Consider the following 21,790-nt stretch of genomic DNA (forward strand, 5'->3'; position numbering starts at 1 on the left):
TAAGAAAGAAAAAATCCATGTCAGAAGCAGACCTTAACTGCTAAGCTGGAACTTCATAGCTTCTCAGTTATTCTCATGAGGCTGATTGCACTTCCAAAATAGGTTCATGTGCTGTCCAGCTATCCCCAAAATTCACATATCCAGGTACTAACCACACATACGGTTCTTGACTCCAGTGATCTGCTGGGAACTAGTGTGTCCAATGTACTCTTCTACTGTGTACAAAGAAATGGATCTCATTTTGAACAGCTTTTATAAATTTGTTTGTTGTTGTTGATTGTTGTTGAAATAGTTAAGTGAATAATACAAAAACTAAAGAAATAATTAAGAAATTGTTTTTCTTTCTCACAGTGTACAGAATTTTTGTAGAGCAAATTTTTTCGAGTGAATACATTTTTTCAATTAAAATTTTATGCTGATTCCAAAAATTAAATAAAAAATGGGGGTTCCCATAAGAGTGACCTATATTTGGCAAAAAATGGGCCGTTTTGCAAAAGAAATTGCAAATTTAAAAAAAGCCATTTTAATCATCAAAATTTCATCTACATGATGCCGTTTATTTCATTCCTTAATTCCTAGCCGTTTCTGAGATATAAGCGTGGTTCGCAAATCACGAACCACCCTGTATTCCCATGATTATTTGATTGAGAATAAAAGCAGAAAAATCTGGTGTGAACATCACACGACTTTCCTTATCCTATTGAATGATGCTTATTTGAGTGTTCTTTTACAATATCTCTAACCGTTTTGTCGCTGTGTAGCTGAAAACCGCCAAAAAACGGTCGAAATCTGTCCAAAAGCGGTCATAATACCGCCAAGCGCAGCAACCATCTTAACCAAACGTTTTGTTTTGCATCCTTTTGTCACATTTGTGAACTACATACCAAATTTCAAGTCTCTAGCTTGTACCATTCCCGAGATATTGTATTTGACATCTACATACCAAATTTCAAGTCTCTAGCTCTTACTGTTCTCGAGATATTTTGTTTACAGACAGACACGGACCAATGGCTGAAACTTTGGATTTAGGCTCTAGGGACCTCAAAACGTGTTTTGGCACTAAAAACTGACCATCGAAAATTTGACCCGATTACATTACTTTCCTTCCTATAGGATAAGGAAAGTAAAAATTGGGGTATAAAAACCTTTTGGACGCCCAGAAACAATACTCGTATCTGAGCTCCTTCCAGGTCATAGGTGTATCTTTCTTATATTATAAGAACGAGATCCATTCACAGTTCACAGTTCACGTTTCACATTTCATAGTTCACACACTGATCGCTCTATCTCTATAACCACAACACCTAGAAAGCTGAAATTTGGTAGGATTATTCCTTTTATGGTCTAGGTGTGCAATAAGGAAGGATTTTGCGAAAATCTAAACCGATCCTGAGATATGATCGATTTTTGATCGCTAAAATCTCCATAAGAAATACACAGAGTGCAGAGACTGCGGGATAGAAAACTTTTCCTCGCTCGCCTAATATTTGAGTTTCGTTTATGTTTTTAGTTTGATAACTACAAGTTCGGCCATGCCTTTTCCACAAGTTTGGCCATGCCTCGGGATGAACTAGCGGGATTCCGGAGCGAAGCGACGGAATTCAGCTAGTTTATTAATAAACACGTGCACACGTATAGCTGGGTAGTTCATTGAAGAAGAAGAAAAAACATTAAATAATAATGTCATTGGAGATTGGAGGGAAGTAAAAAAAATCATATTAGGTAGGATACCTACCTGATATTTTATTAGATTCACTAAAATTAATTTAATTTATTAGACATTTAGTTACATCTCTATAGGTATGATAATATTTCTTATAATAAACATTTATCTAAACTTATTTCATTGTTGTACAACTAAAGATTACAATAAAACTTATGAATAAAATTCCATCTCTAATCTAACTTGTTAAGTACAGAAAATAATTATCATTTGATTGACACTATGTCAATGTGTGACTGTAGATGACCCAGCTAGAGGTTAATTTGGTCTGTCCCAAGAACAATTCCGTACTCCCCACTTTACACTCCGCGCTCACGTGCAAAAAAGTTTATAAATAAGCTATCTACTCCTGAGTCAGGACCAAACTTATTTCTTCTGTTTCTTCTTATTGCTACTATTCTTACTACTATGATTAGGCTTAGTATTATTCGTAGTTCCAGTATCTCCCGTCAGAGCGCTGAGTTGTTGTTTCAAACTCAATAGTTTGGCTAGGTCCGCGGCAAATATGGATTTATCTCCCCCTGCTGATGCTTTCAATGTTCTCACTACTTCCGCCTGAAATATCAAATCAAACGAGAAAATTATGAATACAAATCTTATTCTAATGCTGTCTTTCCCGCCCAGTTAGGTTAGAGGTGAAAGCAATGTTGTTGTTTACTAATGCAAAGGAATTGATTATTATGTCATTTTCCTACGCTCGTCCCAACATTTTCCTACAATATCATTATATTCATTAGTAATATTTGTTGGCACACTATAATAAATATTAATAGATTAATAATGATATTGTAGGAAAATATTGGGACGAGCATAGGAAAATGACATAATAATTAATTCCTTTGCATTGATAAACAACAACAGGTTGGAGGTTAGCGCACCTTGTACACGCTAGGTCGTGTGTCCGATTCCCAACCGGGGCGAACTTTGTCCTAAACAGGTAAGGATCATTCTGGGAATGGCCATCTTTTTCCTATCCTATCCTCCTTCTCTTGTTGATTTCCGACGATAAGAACTCCCGTTGTTACAGTTCCCTCTGGTAAACGTCTTAACAAAAGAGCAAAAGTAAAGTTAGGGCTCTTTCTCGTATGAAAGCCTTTCATTAATATCCTAAAGCTCACAAAATCTTACCTGCTTCTCAATCTCCGCTTCCAAAGCTTTAACATCAGCCGAGTTATCACTAGCTGATGGGGTGGCTGATGTTTGATTAGCATCTGTAGCTGCACGCTGTTGTGATTTCATAGCTTCCAGTTGTTTCTTCAAGCTGAGTAGTTTATCTACATGAGGTTGCCATTCACTCTTCTCTACCCCACTCGACTTCACTTGACGCACTAGGTTACCCTAGAGAGAGAAATCATAAAATTAAATCAACCAAGTTAGTTCAACTTGCCGATTTTGTATTGAACCTAACCATGAATGAAATTTAGTTGTGTTTAGCATAAATGCTTGCCACACTCCAGAACGTGACCCCAGTGTGAGAGCTCTATTTTCATAGGTTTGTCCAGAACGTGACGCCAGTGTGAGAGCTCTATTTTCATAGGTTTGTCCAGAACGTGACCCCAGTGTGAGAGCTCTATTTTCATAGGTTTGGATTTTCAGGCGTGATCGCGCGACTCCGTGCTACCGGTGTACTATGCTTCTAATGTGCCACGGCCTTAACATTTAAATACATTTGATCCTTGGAATTTTGACTCAATCAACCTATGGAGGGTCTTGAACAAGCACTTTTTCGAGTAATTTCTAATATTTACTGAGCTACTAGTATCTAAGGTAATAACATACCTGAGTTGCTACAGCTGCCTCCAATTCTTCCACACTACTAAACGTTATCTCAGCTTGTTTCTTCTCTTTCTTATTATTACTGGATTCCTTGTTTTGTTGACCTCCGTATTTGAGTTTCCACTCGTCGACCTGTGCTTGTTCTATCTTACGGAATAGAGGAGCTGGGGTGCCTATCTTGTGACCTGAAACAAGAAATCATATTAGTAAAGTGATTCAGGAAAATCAGCAGTCAAATTAATTAAACAGGTCTAGACTTCTAGAGATCATGTGGTCTGGCTGGGGGACCTTAAACAGGGAGTAGACCAGCTCGAAATTTCCCTTGCTAAAGAAATAGGGCATCCACTGGTAAAATTTATGTAGCCAAAACCAAATGTCAGCCCAAAGCATTCACCCTAGGGCTGATTAAGAGACGGAAAACGCCGACTCCGTCTGAACACGGGAAAAGGCGCAGAAGAGAAGAAGATGTACGATCTTTTTGTCTGCTTCATATTCTACTTCTTCTTCTTCTTCTTCTTTACCTTTTCCCACTCAAGTGGGGTCGGCATTTTTAGTCAACAATTTCCAGTTGCCTCGGTTGTGAACTTCATTCGCAAACTCAATTTGAAATTTATGTAACTTATATGAAAAATATGTATAATTAAAATGTCAAATAAAAATTACAATTACAATTACAATTAAATAATAATGTCATTGGAGATTGGAGGGAAGTAAAAAAATCATATTAGGTAGGATACCTACCTATATTTTATTAGATTCACTAAAATTAATTTAATTTTTTAGTTTTTTTTGTTACATCTCTATACCGCATAGGTATGATAATATTTCTTATTACTTATTATAAACATTTATCTAACCTTATTTTATTGTTGTACAACTTAAGATTACAATAAAACTTATGAATAAAATTCCATCTCTTATCTGACTTCTCAAGTAGGTACAGAAAATAATTATCATTTAATTGACACTATGTCAATGTGTGACTGTAGATGACCCAGAGGTTAATTTGGTCTGTTCCAAGAACAATTCCGTACTCCCCACTTTACACTCCGCGCTCATGCGCAAAAAAAGTTTATAAATAAGCTACCCACTCCTGAGTCAGGACCAAACTTATTTCTTCTGTTTCTTCTTACTGCTACTATTCTTACTACTATTATTACACTTAGTATTATTCGTAGTTCCAGTAGTTCCCGTCAGAGCGCTGAGTTGTTGTTTTAAACTCAATAGTTTGGCTAGGTCCGCGGCAAATACGGATTTATCTCCCCCTGCTGATGCTTTCAATGTTCTCACTACTTCCGCCTGAAATATCAAATCAAACGAGAAAATTATGAATACAAATCTTATTCTAATGCTGTCTTTCCCGCCCAGTTAGGTTAGAGGTGAAAGCAATGTTGTTGTTTACTAATGCAAAGGAATTGATTATTATGTCATTTTCCTACGCTCGTCCCAACATTTTCCTACAATATCATTATATTCATTAGTAATATTTGTTGGCACACTATAATAAATATTAATAGATTAATAATGATATTGTAGGAAAATATTGGGACGAGCATAGGAAAATGACATAATAATTAATTCCTTTGCATTGATAAACAACAACAGGTTGGAGGTTAGCGCACCTTGTACACGCTAGGTCGTGTGTCCGATTCCCAACCGGGGCGAACTTTGTCCTAAACAGGTAAGGATCATTCTGGGAATGGCCATCTTTTTCCTATCCTATCCTCCTTCTCTTGTTGATTTCCGACGATAAGAACTCCCGTTGTTACAGTTCCCTCTGGTAAACGTCTTAACAAAAGAGCAAAAGTAAAGTTAGGGCTCTTTCTCGTATGAAAGCCTTTCATTAATATCCTAAAGCTCACAAAATCTTACCTGCTTCTCAATCTCCGCTTCCAAAGCTTTAACATCAGCCGAGTTATCACTAGCTGATGGGGTGGCTGATGTTTGATTAGCATCTGTAGCTGCACGCTGTTGTGATTTCATAGCTTCCAGTTGTTTCTTCAAGCTGAGTAGTTTATCTACATGAGGTTGCCATTCACTCTTCTCTACCCCACTCGACTTCACTTGACGCACTAGGTTACCCTAGAGAGAGAAATCATAAAATTAAATCAACCAAGTTAGTTCAACTTGCCGATTTTGTATTGAACCTAACCATGAATGAAATTTAGTTGTGTTTAGCATAAATGCTTGCCACACTCCAGAACGTGACCCCAGTGTGAGAGCTCTATTTTCATAGGTTTGGATTTTCAGGCGTGATCGCGCGACTCCGTGCTACCGGTGTACTATGCTTCTAATGTGCCACGGCCTTAACATTTAAATACATTTGATCCTTGGAATTTTGACTCAATCAACCTATGGAGGGTCTTGAACGAGCACTTTTCCGAGTAATTTCTAATATTTACTGAGCTACTAGTATCTAAGGTAAAAACATACCTGAGTTGCTACAGCTGCCTCCAATTCTTCCACACTACTAAACGTTATCTCAGCTTGTTTCTTCTCTTTCTTATTATTACTGGATTCCTTGTTTTGTTGACCTCCGTATTTGAGTTTCCACTCGTCGACCTGTGCTTGTTCTATCTTACGGAATAGAGGAGCTGGGGTGCCTATCTTGTGACCTGAAACAAGACATCATATTAGTAAAGTGATTCAGGAAAATCAGCAGCGACTTCAAGTCAAATTAATTAAACAGGTCTAGAGATCATGTGGTCTGGCTGGGGGACCTTAAACAGGAGTAGACTAGCTCAAGACTGGCTGGGGGACTTTAAACAGGGAGTAGACCAGCCCGAAATTTCCCTTGCTAAAGAAATATGGCATCCACTGGTAAAATTTATGTAGCCAAATCCAAATGTCAGCCCCAAAGCAATCACCCTAGGGCTGATTAAGAGACGGAAAACGCCGATTCCGTCTGAACACGGGAAAAGATGCAGAAGAGAAGAAGATGTACGATCTTTTTGTCTGCTTCATATTGTACAATCTACATAAATGATATACTTACCAGTAGGTAGGAACTGAACTAGGCTAGGTGAGGAGCTGAGGCTATACTTAAGATGTGAGGCACCCAGTTGAGATGCTATGGTGGATGCAGTGCTTGGCATATAGGGGGATAGCAGGAGGGAGAGAAGGTAGGATACCTGGCAGAGAATTCCCAATACAGTAGAGGCCCGGGATCTGAAAGTTAAAATCAAGAATATCACATAGGTATGCTTTCAACACTAATCGTAGTAACAGGTTGAAATGGTAAAATCGTGGAAAATATTTCTTCAAAATCGGTTTTAGAACACCGGACTCACCCGAACATGTTCGAGAGTACCAATCTACAGTAGTACAGCCATCTACATATGTATACAAAGTATACATAACAGAATTTTGTCAATAGTAAATCTTTTTTTTTTTTTTTTCATTCTTCTTCTTTTCTTCTTCTTCTTCTTCTTCTTCTTCTTCTTCTACGAGAGGTTTGATAGGAGAAACTGCAAGAAATTTGATATCATAACGAAAATCGTCCCGAAATCGAAGAAAGAAGGACAGGATGGAAGAGAATCAGCCATTCCGAAAACGAACCAAGTTCAGGATAAGTTCGCGGGCGGGAATCGAACCCGTCGAAGAAAGAAGGACAGGATGGAAGAGAATCAGCCATTCCGAAAACGAACCAAGTTCAGGATAAGTTCGCGGGCGGGAATCGAACCCACAACAGTAGATCTAACGCACATTGACTTACTTTTGTTCCGGGCTTCCCTTGAAAAGTACCCATGGTTGTTGTGTCTGCATGTATTGGTTACAATAGCGTGATATGTTCAATATGTAGCGAATACCATCTCGTAACTTAGCCTTGTCCAGGACAGAATAGTACGCGGATAATTCTCTGTTGATGAGAGCTAACAACAGGAAATCTTCATGTATGGGTGAAATCTCGGGGATTGTAGAACCGTAGTTTTTCTCAATGAATGATAGAGCGCTGGAATATGTATGTGGAACAGAATGGAAACATTGAGTGTCGAGTTGAAAATGTTTGTCGAATTTCATTAACATCGGATAAATCCTTCAAGAATTTATCATACAAACTTATAGACAAACAAAGGGAAAACTAAACAAAAGGTCCATATCGGTCTGCCCAAAGGTCCAAAATAAAATTAATTAAACTCCTCTATGTATTAAACATTTTTGCTAAATATTATTAAAATCGAACATACTGTTCGTGAGTTATCATAAAGAAACTAAATGCAAAAACGAATTAAAACTTGCAACTCAGTTCGAAGACCACAAGCGTCCAATGTAGCAGTTGTTTCATCGCTACGAAATAAAAACGGCGGTGAAACACTCATCTTTTTTTTTTAAAAAAAAAAAACTAAATGCAAAAACGGATTAAAACTTGCAACTCAATTCGTTCAATAATTATGCTTATTGATGAGAACATATTTGGGAAGATATCACGACTCACCGATTGATAAAGTTGCCCAAATTGTTGAGCAGTTCACTATTATTCTTAGTGGCGAGATCTTGCCAGGAGAAACTTGTGTCCTGATTCTCAGGTCTGACATACAGGAGATAAAACCGGAATATATCAGCTGGCAACCCTGTATCCTTGGCGTTGTTGCCAAACACTCCTGTACCACGTGACTTGGAGAACTTGCCATCCTCGTAGTTCAAATATTCTGAGGAAGAAATCAATTCATATAGTATAACATTGTATAAGTCGATAAGTACCTACTTACATTACCCACCAAAAGTTAAAACATCTAGCGTAAATTGGATGGCGTATAATATCTCTAGTAGCGCGGTCAAACTTTCTTGACTTGGCGCGCTCCTTAATGTACTAGAAAGTAAGAAACTTACTACTTGCTTTAAAGCGCGATTTAAAATAATAATAATAATAATAATAATAATTGGCTTGGAGGGTAGCGCGCCTACCATGTAAGCGCTAGGTCGTGGGTTCGATTCCCGCCCGGGGTGAACTTTATCCTAAACAGATAAGGTTCCTTCTCGGAACGGCTGGCTTTCTCCTATCCTGTCTTCTCTCTTCCAATATGGGACGATAAGATCTCTGTTGATTAAGCTCCTTCTATCCAACTTTTTTTTTTCTTTTAACCCCTAAAACTATTATGTATTACCTGTGGCCATGATATGGTTGACCTTGGTATACTGATCCCCAGCAGCAACCAGAGTAGCAGGAAACATGATGGAATGAAATGGCACATTATCCTTAGCCATGAACTGATACAGTGTAATCTTAGACTGGGGCGTTGCTTCATATTGTACAATCTACATAAATGATATACTTACCAGTAGGTAGGAACTGAACTAGGCTAGGTGAGGAGCTGAGGCTATACTTGAGATGTGAGGCACCCAGTTGAGATGCTATGGTGGATGCAGTGCTTGGCATGTAGGGGGATAGCAGGAGGGAGAGAAGGTAGGATACCTGGCAGAGAATTCCCAATACAGTAGAGGCCCGGGATCTGAAAGTTAAAATCAAGAATATCACATAGGTATGCTTTCAACACTAATCGTAGTAATAGGTTGAAATGGTAAAATTGTGGAAAATATTTCTTCAAAATCGGTTTTAGAACACCGGACTCTTCCGAACATGTTCGAGAGTACCAATCTACAGTAGTACAGCCACATACATATGTATACATAACAGAATTTTGTCAATAGTAAATCTTTTTTTTTTCTGTCTTCTTCTACAAGAGATTTGATAGGAGAAACTGCAAGAGATTTGATATCATAACGAAAACCATGTGTGTGAACAAAAAAAAAAAAAAAAAAAAAAAAAAAGTAGGTAGGTATGTAATTAAATAGCAGAGGAAACAATGGGAGTTTTGTTTCCATAGAATTGTTTATAATCTTCTAGCCATTCAGTGAACATTTTTCTGAGCTTGTTTTGAAAACAAAATTGGGTCCCATTGGGTTCCAAGATGTAGGTACAGTATTATTATTATTATTATAAATAATTTGAAGCTTAGAGAGTCAGTTTTATGTTCAACCTTCTATGTCTACTAAAAGCAATGAACCAAGATGTAGAAGCTTAACCCAACCTTTTAGGACAACAAAACACAATTTTACTTCTTTTTTTAATAGAAGGAACGGTAACTGCTAAGGTCTTATCGTCCCGAAAGTAAAGAGAGAAGAAAAACACGAGAGGGAAAAGCAAGCCGTTCCGAGAACGAACCTTTAATGTTCTGGTAAAAGAGCACCCCGGGCAGGAAATCGAACTCGCGACCTAGCGCTTACAAGACAGACGCACTACCCTCTATGCCAAGAGTTCCCAAACTTTTGAGTATTGCGTACCACTTGATACCTGAAGGTTTTTTTGGCGTACCACCAAACATCAATTTTGTGTGGTTTTGGGGTTTGAATAGAGATTATTGTGCCACAGGCGATTTTTTTTTTTTTGTTTTTAATTGTAGTACGGTGTCACAATTTTTTGTTTGTAAAATTTCTCTCCCAACTAGGGTTACCAGATTTGTTTTTCGTATTTACGAGATAAATAATAAAAATACGGTTTTCAAACCTCTTCGAGTACCACTAGAAATGCTTCCGCGTACCACACATTGGAAACCTCTGCTCTATGCTAACCAGACTACAAGAACAGGAGTGTTACTTACCTTATTTTCAAAGCCAGGTAGAGGTACAGGTATTCCCCACTTGAGGTCTCGTGTAATACATCGCGGCTTGAGTCCGTCCTTAAGCCAAGCTTTACATATAACACGAGCATTTGAAGACCATTGGTCTGAGGTTTCTGATACCCAACTCTGAAGTTTATCCTCGATCTATTGGGAAATAATGCCATAGAAGAAGTGAGTAGAATATGTAATTTGGTGCTCACTGCAGCATTTTCCCAATATCTCAATAATCCTAAAATCTAATGTTTACCTTACCATGCTGTTTGTTGCCTTGTTTTTTTGGTCAGTACGCATATAACACGAGCATTTGAAGACCATTGGTCTGAGGTTTCTGATACCCAACTCTGAAGTTTATCCTCGATCTATTGGGAAATAATGCAATAGAAGAAGCGAGTAGAATATGTAATTGTAGTTTCTCTGTGTTATTATGTCACAACTTTGGTGCTCACTGCAGCATTGTAGGATTTTCCCAATAATAATAATCCTAAAATCCAATGTTTACCTACCATGCTGTAACTTATATTACGAGTATTTGTATGCTCAAGTAATGCTTACCTATAATATTGCCCAGATGAGGGACATTGTTGACATAAGGCAGTGCTCATATCTCTGAACTTGTGGAAGTGTAAGGCTTACATAACGGGCACAAGTGTTATGTCCGGCATGCTACAGCATGACATGAACTGACATACTATCGGCTTGATTGACATGTCATCGAGATGATGGATGGCTTTTTTTTATTTTCTGCAAACAAGCAGTAAATTATGAGGGGTATAACCTGGAGCTGGCAGCTCATTGGTTCTTGCATTGCAGGAAATTGGTTGGAAATTTGAATATGATCCAAAGCAATCAGGACTTGTTACTCTTGCTAGGTGTAGGCCAGAACCTTTTTCGGCGCCTGGAGGTCCAAATAACACTATTTTCTTCAAGATAATTCAGATCTCTTGGGGAGGGTCAGGTTGGGCTCAAAAAACACAAATTTGAGCCATGATTGTTTGAAAGAACTGTTTGGAGAATTGATTATATTAAAATTAGATAAGGACTTGTATGCCTTACTGCAATGTGATAAGGAAAAGGACAGTTAAAACACCTGAAAACTCGAAATTTTCCATCTAGATACATAATTCATGTAAAATTGTATGTCTGCATTCAAATACCTCAAAATCTAAACCTGTGTCCACCAAAACGGCACTTCTAACTGTTTCGCACTTCGCAAACCGTGAAACAAGCCTCACGCCTCTCGTGATACCGAGGAAGATTAAACCCGAATTTAATTTTTAATAATTACCTCTGTGTTTAACGTTTAATAATAATAATAGACTCTTGAGTGGAAGGCAACCACTAGGCGAGGTTAACGCCTTAGGCGTTCTCTACCACCTAACCCTTAGAGCTCCATTATTATGTGGCCAAATTCTCAAATAAATGAGGATAAAATTCCATACCTCGGCTGGGATCGAACCCACGCCCTCCTGATTACCAGGCGAGCGTCTTGACCACTACGCCACCGAGGCAGGTTTCTCATTCATTGACATGGTTTGTTTCTCTTGGGTCGAGATTAGGCTAGGCTAGGGTCGGGACTCCGTTGTGGACGCCTACTTACCTTTGGTAATTCCAGGAACAGCTGTGTACTGGACTTGACAGTGGGTGCCTGGGAACACTGCTTACACCGGGGTTGTATCAACTCAATGGCGTTAATCAATTGCCCACACCCATCACACTGATCTCCTCTAGCATCTTCATAGCGACACTTGGGACATACGCCCTCTACAAATCTATCCGCTAGGAACCGGTCACACTGAGCACAGTGCAGCTGCTCTACAGATGCTGACGATGTAAACCCGGCCTTGTGAACACGATCAAACAGGTGTTGTACTATCCTGTAGGGGAAAAGAAGAATTAAATGGTGTCACCGCTTGTATTCTTTGATTTGAGCAAAGAAAACGAAAACAAACGACTCAATTATGATTTTTTGAAGAGTTATCTGGTCAGTCTAGATAGCTTGGAGTTGGAGGGTAGCGTGCTTGCCTTATAAGCGACAGGTCACGGGTTCTATTCCCGCCGGGGCGAACTTTATCCTAAACGGAAGGGTTCGTTCTCCAAACGGCTGGCTTTCTTCTATCCCGTTCTCCTTCTCTCTTCGACTTCGAGACAATAAGACCTCCGCAGTTACAGTTCCTACTATTAAAATAATTGTCTGTGCAATGAAAAAGTAGTTAATAAGTACAGAACTCGGTCAAAAAGGGGGAACAGACTACAAGCAAGGGTCGTGCGTCAGGCCAAGTCCCACAGGTTCAACTTACTCGGTTTGTTGCGGCGTGCTGGTACGCCCGAAGTAGTCGAAATCTATCTCGAACCACTCGTACACCTCGCGATGTATGGCGAAATATTTATCGCATATTTGACGCGGGGTAAGGCCCTCCTCCAGAGCCTTAGTCTCTGTGGCAGTACCATACTCATCTGTACCTGATACATACAGGGTGTTCCTATTCACTAGACGACAGAACCGGGAGAACACATCTGCCGATAGCACGCAACCTGGCGGAGAGGAGGAAAATTAAATAATGTGGAGTGATGGATGATATTTCACTAGGCGACGCTTGAGGATATTGTTCATAGAATCTAAAGCTAAACTGTAAAGCAACATTATGGCGGTTGGTATCTGGACCTGGACAGTATCGATGTTTTTATTATTATTATTTTATTTTTATTTTTTTTACTGACATTAATGGTGTTTTTAGCACTTTTTATTTTTTTTTCTGCCAATACCCAATATTTTTTTGTGTACCCCCTGGGGGCCTTTTGCATACCCCTAAGGGTACGCATACCACCGGTTGAGAACCGCTGATCCATTCTATGAACATGTAAATGGGAATACATGAATAATCATAGAGGTAGGTAGATGCAATGTGTGCATTACCGACATAAATAATTTGTGGGGTAAGGCCCTCCTCCAGAGCCTTAGTCTCTGTGGCAGTACCATACTCATCTGTACCTGATACATACAGGGTGTTCCTATTCACTAAACGACAGAACCGGGAGAACACATCTGCCGATAGCACGCAACCTGGCGGAGAGGAGGAAAATTAAATAAGGTGGAGTGATGGATGATATTTCACTAGGCAACGCTTGAGAATATTGTTCATAGAATCTAAAGCTAAACTGTAAAGCAACATTATGGCGGTCGGTATCTGGACAGTATCGATATAAAACTTTTTTCTTCTAATATTTCTTAACCTCTAAGAACTTTGTTTAAAATCTTATTCTTCTTGTTTTCTAACTTATATTACGAGTATTCGTATGCTCAAGTAATGCTTACCTATAATATTGCCCAGATGAGGGACATTGTTGACATAAGGCAGTGCAGAGGTTATCAAGATATTGTTCTCATTCGGCTGCGGTAATCTGAAATAAAACAAATCAAATTACGAAGAATGTAGTGAAGTTATCTATATCTACCTTGAACACCGACCTCCCCTGGCAGCATAGTGTCATCAGCTTTCATGCCTGGTGTTTTTTCTGGGATTTCAAACAACTTCTTAAATGTTCTCATGAGGTTATGTGTACTTCGAAACAGTCAACAACACATGTGTTCACAAAATGAGACCAGTGAGATGAACAGTACTGGTATGTACCAGGGTAGGTATTTTTTTTTTTATTTTTATTTTATTTTATTTTTTTACTGATGTTAATGGTGTTTTTAGCACTTATTATTTTTTTTTCTGCCAATACCCAATATTTTTTTTTGTGTACCCCCTGGGGGCTTTTTGCATACCCCCAGGGGTACGCGTACCACAGGTTGAGAACCGCTGATCCATTCTATGAACATGTAAATGAGAATACATTAATAATCATAGAGATAGGTAGATGCAATGTGTGCATTACCAACATAAATAATTTGCATTAACCAAGTACTCAAGCTCTCACATATTTCACTGCACATCAGTTGGTTTGATAAGCAACATTGATAGGTAAGATAAGTAGATACTATCTTCAACACACTCCATAGGTCTTTTTGGTACCTAGGTAACTATTTGAAATTTTGGCTTTTCTATTTTGTAATTAGATTATACCGGATTGAAGTTCAGGGAGGGCAATTACTAAACAAAGTTTCCTGCCTATCTAATTTTGACTTGTTAACCTCGTCGTCCAGTCCAGTTGTTACCTTCCACTAAAATTTCACTAATAAGTCCTGTCCGGAGCGGATTTTATCCCAACAGGTGAACAGACTTAAAACACAAAACTCGCTTTGTCTGTTCAAATAGACTCCGATCTCTCTTGCCTTGAACTCTTCATAGTATGGTATGGTCCAGAATGCCGACAAGAAAGTATCTCGGTAAAATCAAAGGATTTTGGTGGGGGAAAAATAGTGTGGCCGTTGCTTTAGATACACCCTGTAATGAGCGCGATAGGAAAAAAATTCAATTATTGCAATGGCTGAGTGTAATTAAAAGGCATCGTTAACGCTCTCTCTCTCAACATAAAGGTCACCCGCCATTACTTTGCTAATAATTTCGTTTGAATAAAAAACACATGCCCCCTCCTCCCCTACCTTTCTCCACCTCTCTCTCTCTCCCTCTCTCCTTCTCTCCCCACCTCTACCTTGCTCCATACCCTTCCCTTCTCTTTCCTCCCTCCCTCTCTTCATCCCTTCTTTCCTCATATATTTCCTTTCAGACCCCTTTCCTCGTCCCAAGTTATCTACATACTTCCCTCTCTTTCTCTCTCTTCTCTTCATTCCTTTACACCCGTTTCGCTCTTCTTTTCTCTCTTCCTTTCTCTACCTTTGTCTCTGCCTCGCTTTCTCTCCCCTCTCTCTCCCCCCCCCTCTCTCTCTCTCTCTCTCTCTCTCTCTCTCTCTCTCTCTCACTCATTCCCTAAAATCTAAACTATGAATGGTGTAGCTGAGAGCCTCTTCACATTTTTTCTTTTCATTTAGCACAGACAATCACACCACATTTCTCGGCACATATTGGATTTTCTTTTCAAAGGAGCTTGTTCTCATTCGGCTGCGGTAATCTGAAATAAAACAAATCAAATTACGAAGAATGTAGTGAAGTTATCTATATCTACCTTGAACACCAACCTGCCCTGGCAGCATAGTGTCATCAGATTTCATGCCTGGCGTTTTTTCTGGGATTTCAAAAAACTTCTTAAATGTTCTCATGAGGTTATGTGTACTTTGTGTACTTCGAAACAGTCAACAACACATGTATTCACAAAATGAGACCGGGTTAGATCCATGCACAAATGTTCTATAACTTGAGTGATTTGTTGGTATTCATCATGCTATTGCTACTGACTAAAAATAGCTTTTTTTTTATTTAAATTGAGATTTATGAATGGAATATCTATTTCACTAATAGCTAATACAATAACACTATTATCTTACACAGGAGCAGTCCTGGTTCTCAGAGGTACCGGGGAACCCTGTGTCCACGCAACTTTGGTTTGTTCTATCTCCTCACTGGTTACATCTTTAGATTTCGAGCTCAAATCATCTTCCACCACAGCAGCAGGTTTTGCTTTGGATTCTGGTTGCTGCTTGTTGGATTTCTTACATAGTGGTGCCAGTTTGTTCAAACTATTCAGCACAGTGTTGCCAGATTGGCTTGCTATGCTGAGGGAAAACAGGGCCTCACTTAGGCTGCCAACATCATTGGCACTACCTTTGAGGACTTCTGTCCAGGTTTTCAGGGCTTTCTGAAATGGAATGAAAACTCATGATTAGGACATGGAACAAGGACTCACTCTAAAAAAAAGGCCCACATGAGACCCCTGATGGTATAAAACATGTTTTTAATATTTTATCCAAATTGCACAAACCATTTGGGAGTTAGAGTGAAATAAATAATTTCTTATAAATCAAAATACTTACCCAAAATATAAAATGTTGTGTGAGCTTTAACTTACTTGTACTTGAGGCAGCTTTGATATTCTATCATACCAAGGTGCAATATTAGTGTAACTCGACAGCAAGGGTCTCACTTTACTATCACTCAGCAACGGATATACACAAGTCCAAACCAAAATACTTACCCAAAATATAAAATGTTGTGTGAGCTTTAACTTACTTGTACTTGAGGCAGCTTTGATATTCTATCATACCAAGGTGTAATATTAGTGTAACTCGACAGCAAGGGTCTCACTTTACTATCACTCAGCAACGGATAGACACAAGTCCAAATACAAATGTCAGCAACAGTTGTTGAATTCTCAATTAGAAATGAGTTGGATATTGCCTCATTCAGCACATTGAGCTTGGTTTTCAGGTTGTCAGGTAATACTTTGGGGTTGTCAAAGAATGAAAGTACACTAGGCTGGAAGCAAAATGGAAATATAAAATATTATTACCCTGAGAGGCCATTTCACATGGTTCATTTAGATCTTACTTTATTGATATTATTTTGGTCTTTGTTGGTTTGAAGGGCAAAATAGCACTCATTACCTATAACAGATAAAATTTTTAGGTAACCCAAGTACTTACAAAAAGTTCAACTGATTCCCATTCCAGCCACTGATTGATAGCACTTTCATTTTTTGTATCAAATTTGGAGAGATACAAACAACTTTGGTTGGCAGAGAATAGTTGAGATCCATCATCTAACTCCAGCACAGGAACAGTTTTGGATAACAGCAATCTTGCATCTGAAAGGGGGAAAATCATTTACATCAGACATGTCAAAATGCTTTAGAGGTTGCATCATACTTTATAAAAATGTCTTCAAATGCAAACAACAAAGTCCTTCTTTATAAGCTACCTACACACCAAATTGCTTTTCCTGAGCCCATTTACTACAAATTTATGTGTATGATCTTATCAACTTTGGTTGGCAGAGAATAGTTGAGATCCATCATCTAACTCCAGCACAGGAACAGTTTTGGATAACAGCAATCTTGCATCTGAAAAGGGGAAAATCATTTACATCAGACATGTCAAAATGCTTTAGAGGTTGCATCATACTTTATAAATGTCTTCAAATGCAAACAACCAAGTCCTTCTTTATAAGCTACCTACACACCAAATTGCTTTTCCTGAGCCCACTTACTACAAATTTATGTGTATAATCTTACGACACCTTTATTCACAATTTCCAATACCCTTACTCCTTAGACACTTTAGAGTGACTGTCTGATTGGATCTAGTGAATTGCACCAAAGGTAAGTAGAGTCTCCGTTCAGTCTAGCTAGCCAGGCGAGATAAAGGTACTAGATTCTTTAATACATTTCACTTCACTCTGAGAACTTACCTGCCACATCCACCAGTTCTACATCCAACTTAGTGGTGGAAAACTCTGCTGTTATCAATAACTTGAGCGTTTGGACATTATTCCTATTACTCAGACACTTCATTCTGCCCAGTACAAGAAGAATAGACTATCCTAAAGGCTAAAATATGCTTGAGCGTTTGGACATTATTCCTATTACTCAGACACTTCATTCTGCCCAGTACAAGAAGAATAGACTATCCTAAAGGCTAAAATATGGGAAACCACCGGCAGAAAAGCAGCAACCGCAGCCAAAACCAGAAACAGGACAAGTTTTCCAGATTTAAAAATTCCCGCTGGAGAAATTTTTGGTGTAAACAAATTACAGCGCTCTCAGCGGTTTCTGGAAGAAACTTCACGGAGGTAAACGAGTATGGATGGCCGAGAAAACCAAAATGATGCACTAGCGAGATTGGGCATCGTGTGAAAAAACTTTTTTGTGTTTTGATTTTTGCAAACCGCCAAATTTTGAAAAAAAGTTTCCTTTTTTATCATTTTCCAGAAAAGTGGAAAATGCTAATCAATTTTTTCCATTCCTTTTATTTTTTATTCAAGATAACTTTCTTCATCCTAAACTTCTAGTTTGGCCTTTGAAGTTTGAAGTTATTAAAATTAGCGAGTTTTATTTACCGTCACCAGTTTCTCAAACCTTGATTTTCAGATTTCTATCTAGTACCTACTTTTACATTTTTAATAAAAATAATCATGTTAAAGTGTTAAGAAGAGGTAGGTATGTGAATAGTTAAACTCATAATCCATTCCAGCGGTTTTCAACCTTTTTCCGGTCGCGTACCCCTTGAGCCCTCAGCATCAATCTATCTCGAGTAGATATACCTACATAGTACATACCACCTGAGACACAGACTGGCACAGAATGGTGGTTGTCTGGTTGTTCAAATCCCACCCAAGTATAAAAAATTGACTAGATATTTTTGAGGTACCTATGATACTTTGTGACAGTAATTTGTAACCACAGAAATAAAGTTAAACACACATGTTAAATTCCAAAACATTATCAGGTTCTTATTTAAAAGAATTCAATTTTTTTTTTTTTTTTTTTTTTTCGGATCCCAACTTTCCCTTCTGTGATTCTCATCATAGGTCAGTAGGAGTAGGTACTGTCAGTGTCACTGCATCGTAGTTCATGTGTAAGAGCATAAGTGAGATGAAATTTGTATGTATGTACCAGGGTAGGTATTTTTTTTTTTATTTTTATTTTATTTTATTTTTTTACTGATGTTAATGGTGTTTTTAGCACTTATTATTTTTTTTTCTGCCAATACCCAATATTTTTTTTTGTGTACCCCCTGGGGGCTTTTTGCATACCCCCAGGGGTACGCGTACCACAGGTTGAGAACCGCTGATCCATTCTATGAACATGTAAATGAGAATACATTAATAATCATAGAGATAGGTAGATGCAATGTGTGCATTACCAACATAAATAATTTGCATTAACCAAGTACTCAAGCTCTCACATATTTCACTGCACATCAGTTGGTTTGATAAGCAACATTGATAGGTAAGTATAAGTAGATACTATCTTCAACACACTCCATAGGTCTTTTTGGTACCTAGGTAACTATTTGAAATTTTGGCTTTTCTATTTTGTAATTAGATTATACCGGATTGAAGTTACTTGTAATTTTTCACAGTCTATGTGTTCAACAAAATGCTATAGCTAAAATCTGATTGCTTACTAACTAATGCTGCTCAGGACAAACTTTATCCTGAACAAATTGGGCTTGTTCTAGGAGCAGTTAAATGAATGCCTCTTTCATCCAGAGAAAATGTTGTACCCCTCTTCAAGTTTTTTTTTTTTTTTTTTTTAAGTAGTGTGGAGTATGAAGTTCAGAGTGAACTATAATAGCCTTACATTCATTTTTTGTTAATCTATTTTCAAATGTTTTCCTTGGATCTGTGATCTTTGATTTCCTTGGATCTTTTACAGAAACCCAAAGCAGTTTTCTGCTCAAGACTGTACATTTTGGGTTACAGGCAAAACAAGTGGTAAATTATTGAGTTGAAATTTGGAACTCAGTCCAATTAATTGTAGAACTCTCTGAAGGGCCTTCAGAGGCCCAACATTCTAGGAACAATTTATCAGGTTTTTTTTAAATACTTATTTCCCAAATTTTATTGAAGTTGGACCAACTCTTTTAAATATCAAATAAGAATTCAGAACCACTTATCTTTGTTTAATTTTCTTTCAGGCTCTCTCAAGGACTATGAATTATATTAAAACAATATGGGGTGTTGTGAACACATGGCTGACATTGATAGTTTGTTTCATCACCTGTGTAATCATAAGCTATTTAACTCTGGAGTATATGCAACTGTTTGGAAACAGATCTCAACAAAAAGAAATTGATCTCTGGCTGAAAGAAAACAACTTGCTGTCTTTCAGACACCTGTATCAGTACAGAGGTAAGAGAAGATTCTTTTTAACACTTCTTTTATTTCATAGGTATGTTTTGTTAACTTCACAGTAAAGAATATTTCAGATTGTCATCAATCCTTGATATCAACCAGGAACTGGTTGATTCAATGTTGTAAAGCTGCTGGCTTTTCGAGCTCAAATCATCTTCCACCACAGCAGCAGGTTTTGCTTTGGATTCTGGTTGCTGCTTGTTGGATTTCTTGCACAGTGGTGCCAGTTTGTTCAAACTATTCAGCACAGTGTTGCCAGATTGGCTTGCTATGCTGAGGGAAGACAGGGCCTCACTTAGGCTGCCAACATCATTGGCACTACCTTTGAGGACTTCTGTCCAGGTTTTTAGGGCTTTCTGAAATGGAATGAAAACTCATGATTAGTAAGACATGGAACAAGGACTCACTCTAAAAAAAAGGCCCACATGAGACCCCTGATGGTCTAAAACATGTTTTTAATATTTTATCCAAATTGCACAAACCATTTGGGAGTTATAGTGAAGTAAATAATTTCTTATAAATCAAAATACTTACCCAAAATATAAAATGTTGTGTGAGCTTTAACTTACTTGTACTTGAGGCAGCTTTGATTGGCTCCTCTTTCTCTCTTTTTTTTAATTTTTTTTTCTTCTCCTCCTTCGTCTTCTTTTTTTCTTTCCTTCGTCTTCTTCTCTATCAATTTCTTTGTCTGTTTCCTCTACTTTTCATCATCTTCTTTTTTTACCCTATCTATCCGATTAATTTTTTTCTTTGTCCTCTCTCCCATCATCTTCGTTTTCTCCTTCTTCTTCTTGATCAATTTCTTCTCTTACTTATTTGTCTGTCTCCTCTTCTTTTTCCTTCTTCTTTTTCTCCTTCTTCCTCAATTTCTTCTTCTTTTTTGCTCTATCCAATTATTTTTCCCTTGTCCTCCCTTCAACTTCTTCTTTCTCCTCGTTCGTTTTCTTCTGCTTCTTCTCCTACATCTTTCTTCTTCTTCTTCTCCTCCTCCTTCTTCGTTTTCTTCTTCTTCAATCCATTTTCTCTTTTCCTATCCAATTATATTTTATTAACAACGTTCTTAATAGTTCCAGGTCCTTCTAGTTTACTTTCATCACTACTTTCTTGTTCGCAAAAGTTTTCATTGTTTGCTTTGTGTAGTTATGTTTCTAAATAGTTTATGTTGCGAAGAACTTCAGATAGATCAGTTGCGCTTACTTGGATGAGGTTTCAAAGTCATAGAGCAGGAAGAATGAGAACCAACGGAATTTCCCCTTTTCTTCTACGACTTCTAGATCGATTTAAAAAATACCGGCAAATCTTGAACTCTGACGTCACGGCATACGCTCCCGTACGGGATGACATCAAAATCACATCAACTGTGCCGAGCAAAGCTCCCTCGCAGGCAACACATTAATGTGTTTGTGCGAATGCATTTCTGCGCATTTTATGAACTCTGACGTCAAACGTTTTTGAACTCTTTCATTAGAACGGAAAATAAAAATTGAATTTTCGACCTTTTACAGTTGTTTTTTTCGGAGTTTCGACCTCAGATTTGGATTTTTCACAACATTTTTCATAGAAATCGACCTTTTAATTCATAACTTTTACTCAAATGCAACTGCTCCATTTTTTTTCTTTTTTTTCAAGAAAAGGTGGATTCCTACGTATAAGGTTGTGAAAAATTAAAATCAGAGGATTCTCTGAGGTCAAAAATCGGAAAAAGTAACTACGCTCATGTGCAGACAATTTGGGATATATTTATGACTTTTCAAGATTGGAACTTTTTCAGTATCAACAATATTTCCATTAAAAATACGAGAAACAACTAGACAATCATTGACGCAGTCTTGAAGATGAAGAAGAATAACATCAGCTTATAGCTGGTGTCAAAAAAAAAGTTTAAAAATACGTTAAAATCGTTAAATCATCCAAAAAGACTGATCTTGATCAAACCATTCAGCACTTTGTCCGCAATTTTTGCACTTAAGTGTATACAT

The 21,790-nt window shown here is 37.9% G+C and overlaps 2 protein-coding genes and 1 long non-coding RNA gene across 3 annotated transcripts in view; 2 read left to right on the forward strand and 1 right to left on the reverse strand.

The window, feature by feature from the left end:
- The first annotated feature begins 1,694 nt into the window (after positions 1–1,694).
- On the forward strand, positions 1,695–4,765 carry LOC113468027. Its single transcript, XR_003391899.1, has 2 exons — positions 1,695–1,913; positions 4,437–4,765. It is a non-coding gene; the product is annotated as an uncharacterized LOC113468027 (long non-coding RNA).
- Positions 4,409–17,507, reverse strand: LOC103510632 (methionine--tRNA ligase, cytoplasmic). Its single transcript, XM_026824639.1, is given in 17 exon segments — positions 4,409–4,798; positions 5,372–5,581; positions 5,933–6,114; positions 6,495–6,667; positions 7,215–7,451; positions 7,935–8,148; positions 8,605–8,735; positions 9,026–9,066; positions 10,039–10,263; positions 11,717–11,993; positions 12,417–12,651; positions 13,433–13,518; positions 15,506–15,816; positions 16,188–16,433; positions 16,601–16,687; positions 16,943–17,016; positions 17,364–17,507. Coding segments are annotated over 17 exon segments (3,021 nt in total). The 5' UTR covers positions 17,467–17,507; the 3' UTR covers positions 4,409–4,609.
- Positions 17,508–18,508: 1,001 nt separating this feature from the next.
- Positions 18,509–21,790, forward strand: part of LOC103510635 (apoptosis-resistant E3 ubiquitin protein ligase 1) — a 34,727-nt gene continuing 31,445 nt past the window's right edge. The window contains exons 1-3 of the mRNA XM_026824632.1: positions 18,509–18,571; positions 18,790–18,903; positions 19,595–19,808. Coding sequence (XP_026680433.1) covers positions 19,610–19,808 — 199 coding nt within the window. The 5' untranslated portion in view covers positions 18,509–18,571; positions 18,790–18,903; positions 19,595–19,609. The remainder of the gene's footprint in view (positions 18,572–18,789; positions 18,904–19,594; positions 19,809–21,790) is intronic.

This window comes from Diaphorina citri, unplaced genomic scaffold (genome assembly GCF_000475195.1).
Source record: "Diaphorina citri unplaced genomic scaffold, Diaci psyllid genome assembly version 1.1 scaffold625, whole genome shotgun sequence".
In the NCBI taxonomy this organism is placed as follows: Eukaryota; Metazoa; Arthropoda; class Insecta; order Hemiptera; family Psyllidae; genus Diaphorina; species Diaphorina citri.